The sequence below is a fragment of the Notothenia coriiceps genome, unplaced genomic scaffold (assembly GCF_000735185.1).
Source record: "Notothenia coriiceps isolate Sejong01 unplaced genomic scaffold, NC01 NC01_scaffold00020694, whole genome shotgun sequence".
Taxonomy (NCBI): Eukaryota; Metazoa; Chordata; class Actinopteri; order Perciformes; family Nototheniidae; genus Notothenia; species Notothenia coriiceps.
In genome coordinates this window covers 20,964-34,016 of record NW_011353395.1, presented here as the reverse complement: position 1 = coordinate 34,016, position 13,053 = coordinate 20,964, and the positions used below count along the sequence as shown (strand labels likewise).

General features: G+C 39.6%; 2 protein-coding genes across 2 annotated transcripts; one reads left to right on the top strand and one right to left on the bottom strand.

The window, feature by feature from the left end:
* Positions 1 to 238: 238 nt before the first annotated feature.
* LOC104952877 (XK-related protein 9-like) lies at positions 239 to 3,999 on the bottom strand (the record flags this gene model as incomplete). The annotated part of the gene is made up of 2 exons (XM_010779787.1): positions 3,976 to 3,999; positions 239 to 702 (listed from the first exon to the last, which is right to left on the bottom strand). A coding segment is annotated over exon 2 (341 nt), but the record flags the coding sequence as incomplete, so codon positions are not given.
* A 911-nt stretch (positions 4,000 to 4,910) lies between these two features.
* Positions 4,911 to 13,053, top strand: tram1 (translocation associated membrane protein 1). The gene is made up of 11 exons (XM_010779786.1): positions 4,911 to 5,201; positions 6,738 to 6,801; positions 7,957 to 8,075; positions 8,342 to 8,458; positions 8,544 to 8,602; positions 9,038 to 9,122; positions 9,227 to 9,297; positions 9,676 to 9,780; positions 10,023 to 10,166; positions 10,751 to 10,902; positions 12,983 to 13,053. Exons 1-11 carry the CDS (start codon positions 5,079 to 5,081, stop codon positions 13,051 to 13,053), a joined length of 1,110 nt encoding a protein of 369 aa, XP_010778088.1. The 5' UTR covers positions 4,911 to 5,078.

The following is a 13,053-nucleotide window of genomic DNA, read 5'->3' as shown; positions in this document are numbered from 1 at the left end:
ACAATGACATTATTGTTCTATTAATATAAAGGGAGGTCAGGTACTCTTTAAAACAGCTGCTAGTTATGGGTACTTTTTACTGAAGTACATTTCAAAGTTCTTTACTTTTACTTGAGTAAAGAAGTTTAGTCAATACTTCTACTTTCACCAGAGTATTTTTAAACACGAGTATGTGTACTTCTACTTGAGTAAAGGATGTGTACTTTTGCCCTCTCTGCATACAGTATTCTACGCTCACCTGGTGAAGATGCCCACCCCCAGCAGGTGCAGGGCAGCGATGGCTCCTCTGGACATCCCGGATATTTTGGGTTCTCCATCTGGGTTCTGCAGAGGGTCATTGATGTCGTCCCAGTACCACGAATAGCTGAAGATCTGCGTCACCAGCAGCCCAGTCAGAACAAACGTCAGAGTCAGAGCAGTCCATAAATAATCCTTCTGCTGAAAATACCTCAGCGCCAGGAGCACATCAGTGAGAACATCCACTACGTAGAAGAGGAGTCCAGCGATGGTGAGCAACCAGCGATGTTTAGCGTAGCTTTGGACCTCCGACTGGAGCATGCTGTCCGTAGAGGAACTCATCTAAAGGTTTGAAATATGTAGAAGTGTTCGGGTGGATGTGTGCTCAGTTTCCCTCTGGACGTTGTGAAGGAAATCTGCGCTGGAGGTGTCGGACTGCAGCTGTGCAGGTGCCATGTTGTTAGTCTGTGAACAAAAGCATGTTTCTTTTAGGGAAACATTTACTTTACTTGCATGTAATTAACTTCAGTATTCCCTACACATAAAGTGCTTTCTACCACTTTACCGTATTACAACTCATACAAAACATTGCAAACATGAATCAATACTACAGGATTGAACTAGTACATTCCATTTACTGCAGCAAAGAAATGGGTTGAAGGTAAAAACAAAGAAAAGAAAGCAGTGCTGGAAGTAACTAAGTACTTTTACTGTACTTAAGTCTAATGTGCATGCACTTAACTAAGTATTTCCTGCAATACTCCAAAACATCCAGAGGGTATTTAGTGCTTTTTACCACATTTCCGTGATTAATTTAGTTATATTACAACTCATACGAAACACATTGGACGATTAAATGTTGATTTATTAATATTTAGTTAGCTACACAGCAGTATGTTGAAGTTATGAAATATTATCTCTTACTACTTAAGTCTAATGTGCATGTACTTACTTCAGTACAAATAGTGCTTTTTACCACATTTACTTGATTCATTTAATTATTTTACAACTCATACAAAACATAAATGTTGATTTATGAATACAGATGTATCCACAAACCAGTATATTTAACATTTTTAAGAATGAACTCCACCTTTACCAGCTTCAACTTTACTTTTACAAGTCTTTCGTCAACTTATTTTGCATAATGCATACTTTCACTTGAGTGTTTTTAAGTATTTTAAACACAGTTGCATCGTTTATTTTGTTACTGCTCAACTGCCCTCTGATCCCGTCTGTTGAGATCTTCATATTAGGATGAATACTTAAAACGAAAGTTAATTTTAATCAATTATATTCTTGTATAACCCACAATGAAAATGCTTCATATTTTATGATTTTCTATATTTACAGTATAAACAAAACACAAGTGGTTTGTTAAGTTGAGTGTGAGGCCTATAATGGTTTATGGGTGTCACTGATAAGAGAGAGACAGTTTCTTCCCTCTCCCCTCACAGCAGTACACAGGGATGGGGGCTCCGGACTTAAGGAGAAATACATTGAGGCCTCAAAAGGGTGGTTATGTCATAGCTGAGAATAATATTTTGCAAGTCCTGCAGAGTAGGGGTCATGTCCTTTTTACACAAACATGGGAAGGTGTGTCTTATGCCATAGCCAATAGAATATGTCTGATCATGTCCAGTCCTGTACATCAGAGGCCCTGCCCAGTTTCCACAAATATGGGTGTGGAGGAGGGGTCTTTAGGTTTTTATATCCTGTTGAGCATAAAGACACTGGCGGATGGGGAGGAACTTTTTTTTGGAGAGAGCGAGATAGAGGGGGGGTTCCCCTGGTATACTCTCTCCCGGTAAGCTCTGTCCCTCAGAGCTGGGTTTTTGCTCTCGGTAAGGTTCTCTCAAAACTTGGTAAATATCTCTTGAATTACTTTGTTGAATGAGTTGAATGAATTGAGATGTGGCTGTGAGTATTAGTACCCGCCACCTGTGAGGATCTTCCTCCGAATACATGCAGGAGATACGTATGTGTTTGTGAATGTTAGTACCCGCCATCTGTGTCTAAGAAAAAGGTATGGAATTGATTTGAATTGATTTGGTGAATGAAAGCTTGAATGTGCTTTTTATTGTCACCGGTCATTTATGAGGAAATGCCTCTAAATTCTATCGGGAGATTTTAAATGTCACAACTGAATTGGGAAGTTGAAGTAAAAAATGATGGTAATAAATGTAAAACTGTGAATTAAAGTTTCATATTTGAACATGATCACAGCATGATATGTTTAGTATGATTATAATGTTGTGAAGAGAGAAGGTAAAAACCCTGTATAAGTTTGGACCTATTTGTCTTCAAATAAACTGACCCCACCTTTTGGATTGGGACAACTTAAAAGACATCTGCGCTCTCCTCTCCTGCTTCAAAGGTAAGATTGCACCCTGCCACACTCACACTTAGGTAGTGTAAGGGAATATTTCTGTCTTACTCCTAAGTGTCAAAGAATAATTATTCCTTACGCTTAAACAGATTAAGAGGGTCGTCTGAATTGAAACAGCAGTTAATTGAACCTGGTTCTTCGGGGAGTTAATACATTACATTACATTTAAGAATAAGTGCGTTCGACCAACAAGATACAAACTTGAAGAAAACAGAATCATATAAGTACATCAGGTTTCATAGAGCTAAAACATTTCAAGTGCTACTCAACTGGCTTTAGATAAGCCAGTCCTTTATTAGTATAGAAGTGCTTTGTTAGTAATTATATCGCTCGAAGTGGAGTCCAAAGAGATGAGTTTTCAACACAATAGAGGTGAGATCTTGCTGACGTCGGTGGATCTGAGCCAAGCAGTAAACTTACTCAATAACTTCGGTTAGGTTAGTTAGTAGGTCTGAGTAATTTGCCGGAATAAATGATCCGCCCTCACCGACTCTAACAAGTCAAAAAGTCTTTATAATATCCTGATAAACGACAATCTCAGAAACCTCATGGAGGAAAAACCACGTCGCTATCAGCTGGACTCACAAGGTGATGAATGAACCCTAACACACTGTGAGTCTTCTGACTGAAACCTGATCACGTAATGACCGACTGAATGAAAGTCCATGTTTTAATGAGATTACCGGTAGAAACACGAGGTAGATTCAAACAAAAGTACTAAATGTAAAGACCTTTAACTAAAATATAAGTTTAAAGAGTGTAATGAGATGCTATATGTTGGAGAAATTAACAAAAAGGCACATTTAAGGGATAATAATTCAAGATATAACGACATTTCTTATTCGTATCAATAAAATAAAGCAATTTGTGTTAATTTATTATATTTTCATAAAGTATCTTCACAAATTGTTCTGCTCTCGTATACAAATTGACATTTTTAGATGCCATACTAAGAAAACGTCATACTATGTTAGGAGGAATGAGAAAATGCTAAATGGACACTTATTCAACACAGAAAACTGGATTACAGAATGACATGTTTTAAGATGACTTGATCATAGTTCAATGAATACAAAGTACATACTGTCCTCGAGCCGCGATATCATTTAAAACAGTGTAAGAAGAAGCTTTAGGTTATAAAAAAGCACATTTTAGACAAACTTATCCAAGATAGCACTCAATTATAGTGACATTTCTTATTAAAATCATTCAAATAAATCAATTTTCGCATTAAATAATTCCATTCTCATAAAGTTACCTCAGATACAAATATATAAATCCCAATTGAATCACTTTCTACCTTAAATAACACACAGTTTTTGGTGCATATCCCTTTCAGAGTCACTCACCGTTGGTCCGGCTCATGTCGGCTCTCAGCTGTAAAGAAACTTCTCTTTCTGTTTCCAGGAACTCGTGACGACTCCACCACAGAAACAAACCTCTGCACACACACGGAAAAATGTCCTTACATAATAGATATGAGGTGTGTGTCTAGGTGTGTGTGTGTGTGTGTGTGTGTGTGTGTGGACATACTTCAGATGCCTGGAGGATCCACCTGTCAGTGATTTCCCAGGTGAACCTCAGACAGGTGTGTTAACTGAGAACAGAAAATGGAACTAACAGCTGTGCAGTGTGTTTCCTGTGACAGAGTACTTACAGAAAGAGCAGGGACATTTTAATATGACATCAGGAAGCTTGTAACGTTATTTAAAAACAATATTTCCGCCTGTTACTCACCTGTTTATCCCTGCTGCGTTCCCTTCTTATTCACATGCTGATTGATACCCATATAGTGTTTCATTTAAACACATTGTTATTTGTTTCAATATATGTATTTTCACCTATTTTTTTATTGATTTTATGTTTCCTTTTTATACTTCTTAGGTTTATTGTTTGTGTTCAAGCATCATTTCACAATTGTATTCATATTTGTTATAGTTTATACCAATATTTCCTGGTCTTTTTTCATATTTGTGCTAATAAATAATATATATTTGAAACAATACATATTATTTTCTAGCTAATATGCATGTGTATATAAATGTTTAAGCTACACACCACAACAAACAATCAGGTTATTAATACAAGACTGGTCCAGTCAAAATGCAAAGTGAAATGAGGCAAAGGACAACACGCAGACAGAAAATCACAAAGCATGACAAGACTTTAAATATATATGATGCCCTCTCCTCCGGTGCTGTAGGTGTCGCTGCGGATCCCCGGTTCCTCTCTCCGGTGCTAAAGCTCCTCTCGTTGTTCCTCTCCTCCTTTGGACCCTCCCACTGTCTGAAGAGTGACACGCCATTCAATCTTCTACCCGAAACCGAGAGGAAGCACCGACTCTCTGCACACAGGAGAACCATTAATAACACAAACAAGATTGAACAGAAAGCAGCTGCGAGGAGAAGGAGAAACAGAAGAAGAGGAGGAGGAAACACCGAGTCCTGTCGACATGGGGATCCGAAAGAAGACCACCAAGACCCCGCCGGTTCTGAGCCATGAGTTTGTGATCCAGAACCATGCAGACATTGTTTCCTGTGTTGCTATGGTGTTCCTGCTGGGGCTGATGTTCGAGGTGAGTCCACATGCTGAGGTCCAGATATCCAGGTCCTCCACATCTGTCCATCTGTCCGTAAATAACATGTCTCCACTTCCTCCTCTCATCCAAAGTTTCTGTGCCCGCTGCTGGCCTCTTTTTCCTGCCTCTTACTCCACCAGTAAATATGCTTAAAAGGGGGGCTCTTACGCATCTTTACGGGTCTTTGAAGCTTCATTTTTATCCTATCTCCAAAAAAAAACTACTATTCTCGTCTTTTTTTGGTAACGTGACGCATGCTAGAGTCCATCTGGCAGCTTCCCATCTCCAAATCCATATTGACATCCTAAAGTTTTTTCATGTGCAGCTTTATTCTTGTTTATTGTTATTATTGTTTAATAGTGTGTGTTGCAGACTCGTATCTTTGCATGTGTGTGAGTTATTTAAATATCGCTGTGCTCTCTGTGCGTAAATGGGTTACGTGGCAATCACACACACACACCGCCTGCGCTCTGTCATCCCTCACACGCACTCTAAGTTAAATATAGACGTGAAATAAATGTTTTAATTGAAATTTAGTGCTGCAGAGTGAACATTTAGCCCCCTATCTGCCTGCTGGGACACTTTATTTTACATTAAATGTGATTTTAAAGCGAGTTTCATCCTCGAAGGGAAACAGCGCCATTAGGCGTTTCAACTACTTCCTGTTTTTGTTCACCAAAGTAAAACTCTAACAGCTGTTGCATCGTGTGTGGTACTTTTGCTGCACCATGCACTTTCAAATATAATAACCACTAATGAACATTAAATACTACTTCGGTTTAATGACATGTTTGTTTATTTTGTTGTGAAAGAGGAAACAGTTACTCCCTGTTCCAGCGTCACATCTAATACTAATACTTTATTGGTAAACTCACGACTATTTTATTACATTTCTAAACTTATTAAAGTCTAAATATGCTAAATATCTCTATATATTTGACATATGGCCATTTAATTAAAACGGCTTAATCAATGTTTTTATAATTATGGTTTATTTGTGATTTGTAAAATGCTTTTTCTCCTATGATTTGTGTATTGTCTGTAAATGTCCCATTTTTAAGGTGATATCTGCTAATTAAAGTATAATTATCTTGTATTAATTGACTTTTACACAAAGTATTGAAAAGCAGATCAAAGCCTTTTAATTAAAGCTAAATAACTGATGCATTTTTTACTTTTTTAATACAATATATAACCCTGCCTTGTTTGATTTAACTGTTAAAGTTCATGTATGTAGGCCTTTTCTTTTATTAATCAACAATATATATATATATATATACAGACAAAATACAAGAATTACCACAATGAAATTGTTTTTGGGTCAAAAACCTCACATTTTATGGTGAAAAATGTACAAACTTTATGATAAAGTGCATTTTTTCAAGTCTTGATGTGAGTATGAAGTAAAACTAAATCAAAAAAGAGAAATGCCATCTATAGATAACAACACAATTAACTATAACCTCCTATAATCATATTTAAAGTTGTATTTTAAAATGTGCTTTTATACTTACATGTCTTTACCGTCTACAGGTCACCTCGAAGTTTGCCGTGCTCTTCATCACCGTGCAGTACAACGTCACCATCTCAACCAGCGGTGAGTCTCCAGAGGTCATTAAAGCGCATGTTAGGAGACGATGTGTTAAAATAAACTCTAGTCGTCAGCGAGAAGCCTCTCATCCGGACTCTGAGACATTTAGAGATCTTCCTTCTGTCCCTGGAGCCACATGGAGTCCTGGTGCATAAAGTGCATTCGGGCTGAGGTGGAGTTCAGGCCTCTCGAGGTTGTTCCTCTGCAGATACAGTGTGTGTACAACGCTGGAGATCACACACACACACACACACACACACACACACACACACACACACACACACACACACACACACACACACACACACACACACACACACACACACACACACACAGCTGCTGATTCAGGCCTTATCTGAGAGCGCTGTAACTTATTTACAGTGTGTATCAGATTGAATAAACATTATGCAGCACTGAAAGGAAACAGATTCAACAATTCCTTCTTGTGCTGTTGGTGCATGGATCACGAGCAGAGGAGTGTGTCTCACATTGTTGCACAGATACAGGGTGTGTGTGTGAGGATGAAATGTAACTCCAGTGTGTGACTCTTAAAGCCTCAAAGTGGTGCAACACTGCGAGGCCGAGACACTTTAATCCAGACAGATCTAAGGTGATGAAACGTGTGAATCACAGCATGGACTCGTGCTCCGAAACCAGGTGACGCAATGTTTGAGGATTTGAGTTCCTGTAGGAAAAACGTGTTCGAATGGCGCTCTGAATAAAGTGTTGAGGTCCTGCAGAAATAAATCAGGAATCTTCACCATTTGACATTACAACACACATTTGGTTAAATATATTTAATGTTTATCATTTTAGTACAATGTCCCATTTTATTTGATAATATTATTTCTTTTTTTTATATATTTTTATATATTTAATTGCATTTCATTTAGTCATTTTAAATTTGATTCCATCCTTCTTGAATTGAGCAATTGTCACACAACTCTTGGTATTCAGATTCTTATGATTATCCTGAATTTGTCTAAAGAAAATTGTGCAGAAATTCTGATATCAGAATTTCAATTTCAGCCAAAGATAATCACAAATCCACATTTCTAGTAAATTCTTTAGCTCTAAAGTTGGTGCGTGTGACTTTTCGGACATAAATGAAACACATTCCGGTTAAAATACTTTTTTTTAAACCATGCTCACTTTGTTTAGGCCCAGAGGAGACGCCGGTGAACCACTTCCACCACGGCATCAAAGACCTGGCCACAACCTTCTTCTACATGCTGGTGGCCATCATCATGCACGCCATCATCCAGGAGTACGTGCTGGACGTAAGTAATAATAATAATAATAACAATAAAGCTTTATTTATAAAGCACTTTTCATACAACACATGCAGCTCAACGTGCTTTACAGAATGACACATCACAAGTTCCTAAATAATAAAGAAACATTCTCTGAGNACTAACTAACTAACTAACTAACTACTATACTACTACACACACACACACACACACACACACACACACACACACACACACACACACACACACACACACTCTCACTCTGCATGTTTAAAGGTTGTTGTTTTCTGCAGAAAATCAACAGGAAGAAGCACTTCTCTAAAACGAAGCACAGCAAATTCAACGAGTCGGGGCAGCTCAGCGCTTTCTACCTGTTTTCCTCCGGCTGGGGGGCGAGCATCCTGATGTCTGTGAGTAACAGACAGTGATCCTTCACATCTGATTAACGTCCTAAAACTCTCCTAACTATAACTTAAAACCCTTCTCTGTGCTCAGGAGAACCTGCTGTCCAACCCTGTGTCTCTGTGGGAGGGGTACCCACACACACTCATGCCGTAAGTCGACCATTTTACAGATTGTTAGGGGATTTGAATGAATAATATGTAACATGTCTGCAGTAACATACACCAGAGGCTTCAGAGGAATGTGTTGTTTTTACCGTACGCTTTTTAGAGCTTGGTGCTTTTTAAGTCTTTATTTTAACCAGAAAAGGGATTTTAATCGTCATATGATTTCTATATATATTATTTTTCCAAAGTATATTTCCACATTCTTTTGTTTCTTTTTTTAAGACGTATTTTCTAGGTTTGAGAAGTCTGGATTTGTAGTTCTTATTGAAACAAGCTGATGTTTGATTATGAGTAGCAGAAAATTATGCATTGAAGTCTTCCAGAAAAGCCGTCATATTTGACATTATTTAAATTAACAGCTTTAAGTGTGGCTGTTCATGATCCGTTTAGAACATATTCTTACTCCTGATTCTCCCTCAGATTCCAGATGAAATTCTACTTCATTTGTCAGCTGGGCTACTGGCTGCACGCTCTGCCTGAACTCTACTTCCAGAAGACAAAGAAGGTGTGTGTGTGTGTGTGTGTGTGTGTGTCTTCGACTTCCTGTCTGGTCGTGTTTCATTGTTTCCTGCTCGACTCCTCTGTATTTATTTGGATTCTGTGTTTCAGGAGGATATTCCTCGGCAGCTCGTCTACATTTTCCTCTACCTCGTCCACATCGCTGGCGCCTACATCCTCAAGTAAGACTAGAACCAGAACCAGAGGGCTTCCTTTAATCCGGGGGGAAATGGGTTTGGAGACAGTTGCTCCATTTTAGAGTGAAGTCAAATAAATGTAAAAATGTGCAGAAAAAATTTATATAAATATAGAAAGTTACAAAGTTATGAGTTATTGTTAAAAAAAAACAATAGAACATAAACATGTGTAATTATACACATATAGACAGTTTAAAATATGTCAATAGAGCATCTTTATCAAATACACAGAATAAGTTAGAATACCAAACTACTACAAACATATTTACATCCTTAAACCTCTGTGGTTGTGATGAACATCTCTGCTGTCCTTCTGTACAAAGTGTGTGTAGTCCCTGTTTTAACAAAGTGTGTGTGTTTCAGTCTGAACCGCCTGGCTCTGGTTCTGCTGGTTCTTCACTACGTCGTCGAGCTTCTGTTCCACATGTCCCGCCTCGTTTACTTCAGCAACGAGACGCGTCAGTCTGGGTGAGTTCTTCCTCTCCTCAGTTCCCAGTATATATAAATATGTATATGCTGTATATATTCCCAGTATATATAAATATGTATATGCTGTATATATTCCCAGTATATATAAATATGTATATGCTGTATATATTCCCAGTATATATAAATATGTATATACTGTATATATTCCCAGTGTATATATAAATATGTATATACTGTATATATGCGCAATCCAGATCCACTGATGGTTTCTTTCTCTCCAGCTTCACGCTCTGGGCGGTTCTGTTCGTTCTGTGTCGGCTGCTCACTCTCTCTCTCTCCGTCCTCACCGTGGGATTCGGACTCGCAACCTCGGAGAACCAGGGCTTCGATCTGTCCGCAGGAAACTTTAACGTCATCTTTGTTCGGTGAGTGTGAGCGAGAGGACACACGGGAAGATAGGATACACATTTTTAAGAGTGATATTAGTCTGAAATACAAAAATGCAATAGCCTGTAAAAGTATAAACTCCAAATATCCACTTTTGAAATAACTTTTAGCACATTGTTTATGAGTTTATGATTCTTAATGCACACTTTCTTCGTTCATTTCATAATTGTTTTTTAAGGTTTTATTTCATTTTTAACAAAACAAGACCTTCCTTTAAAATATATTGAAATAAATAGAAGTTTTTCTTCTAATTTCAATGCAGGATCATCAGGTTGACCACTTACAATAAAGACCTTATTTCCACCCTTTCTGTGTATGACCAGTCATTCAGGAAGAGGAAGAGGAAGAGAGGGGCTCAGCAGTAAATTAGACCAAAATGTAGCCTCAACACGTCGCTGATACTTCCTTGAAACACAGAAACACACGTCTGTTCTGCAGACTTCGAAAACGTATTGTGTGTGTGCGACATCATTCACTGCTTCGGACATACCGGAGTGTCCGAGGGTGGACTGATATCCCATTTCTACCCGTATATAACTGTATTTAAATATTTGATTTGCAGGATCACCGTCCTGGCGGCCATTTGCCTGACGCAGGCCTTCATGATGTGGAAATTTATCAACTTCCAGCTGAGGAGGTGGAGAGAACACGGCCTGACGCAGAACCTGAAGAAGAAGCAGGTTCCCGCCAAGAGCAAATCGAAGAAGGACAAAGGTGAACACACACACACACACACACCTACACACCTGCACACACACACACACACACACACACAGCTACACACACAGCTACACACACACACACACACGCACACACAGCTGCACACACACAAACAGCTAGACACACACACACAACACACACACAGCTGCACACACACACAGCTACACACACACACAGCTACACACACACACAGCTACACACACACAGCTACACACACAGCTACACACACAGCTACACACACAGCTACACACACAGCTACACACACAGCTACACACACACACACACACCTACACACACCTACACAAACACACCTACACACTCACACACACACAAACAGCTAGACACACAGCTACACACACACACACACACACACACACACACACACAGCTACACACACACACACACAGCTACACACACACCTACACACACACCTACACACACACACACACACACCTACACAAACACACTCACACACACACCTACACACCTACACACTCACACACACACAAACAGCTAGACACACACACACACACACACACACAGCTGCACACACACAGCTACACACCTACACACACACACACACCCACACCTACACACACGCACAGACACCTGAACACACCTACACACCTACACATACGCACACACCTGAACACACCTACACACACACCTACACACACACAGACACCTGAACACACACCCTGCACATCAGTGTGTTCCTCTGCACTGGATATGAAAACAAGCAGTAAATTCACAGACAACATAAAAGCAGGATACTGAGAAGAAAATCAAAGAACTGAGCCAAACAAAAGAAAAACAGGGCTATTATAAATAAATATACACTTAAAATANAGCAGGTTCCCGCCAAGAGCAAATCGAAGAAGGACAAAGGTGAACACACATCACACACACCTACACACCTGCACACACACACAGCTACACACACAGCTACACACACACACAGCTACACACACACACAGCTACACACACACACAGCTACACACACCTACACANGCCATTTGCCTGACGCAGGCCTTCATGATGTGGAAATTTATCAACTTCCAGCTGAGGAGGTGGAGAGAACACGGCCTGACGCAGAACCTGAAGAAGAAGCAGGTTCCCGCCAAGAGCAAATCGAAGAAGGACAAAGGTGAACACACACACACACATCACACACACCTACACACCTACACACCTGCACACACACAGCTACACACAGCTACACACAGCTACACACACACAGCTACACACACACAGCTACACACACACAGCTACACACACACAGCTACACACACACAGCTACACACACAGCTACACACACAGCTACACACACACACACCTACACACTCACACACACCTACACACTCACACACACACACACTCACTCACACCTACACACACACACTCACTCACACCTACACACACACACACACTCACTCACACCTACACACACACACACTCACTCACACCTACACACACACACACACACACAGCTGCACACACACAAACAGCACACACACACACACACACACACACACACACACACACACACACACACACACACACACACACACACACACACACACACACACACACACAGCTACACACACCTACACACACACACACCTACGCACACGCACAGACACCTGAACACACCTACACACACACCTACACACACTTGCAAAGACACCTGAACACACCTACACACACACACCTACACACACACACCTACACAGACACCTGAACACACACCCTGCACATCAGTGTGTTCCTCTGCACTGGATATGAAAACAAGCAGTAAATTCACAGACAACATAAAAGCAGGATACTGAGAAGAAAATCAAAGAACTGAGCCAAACAAAAGAAAAACAGCGCTATTATAAATAAATATACACTTAAAATAATTAAGGTGATTAAAAAGACAACATCACATACAAAAATAGTCTATATAAATAGATTTTAAAATGTTTACAAGTGAGGGATTTAATGATCATTTCCCCTTCAATGTATCCATGCTTACGTTAACACGGTTAATTGATAAAATGACACTAATTGAAATTCTTCTTCTCTCTTTTAGCCAACGGAGTAAACGGAGTGAACTCCAACGGAGCGGATTCACCGAGAGCGAAGAAAGAGAAGTCGTCATAA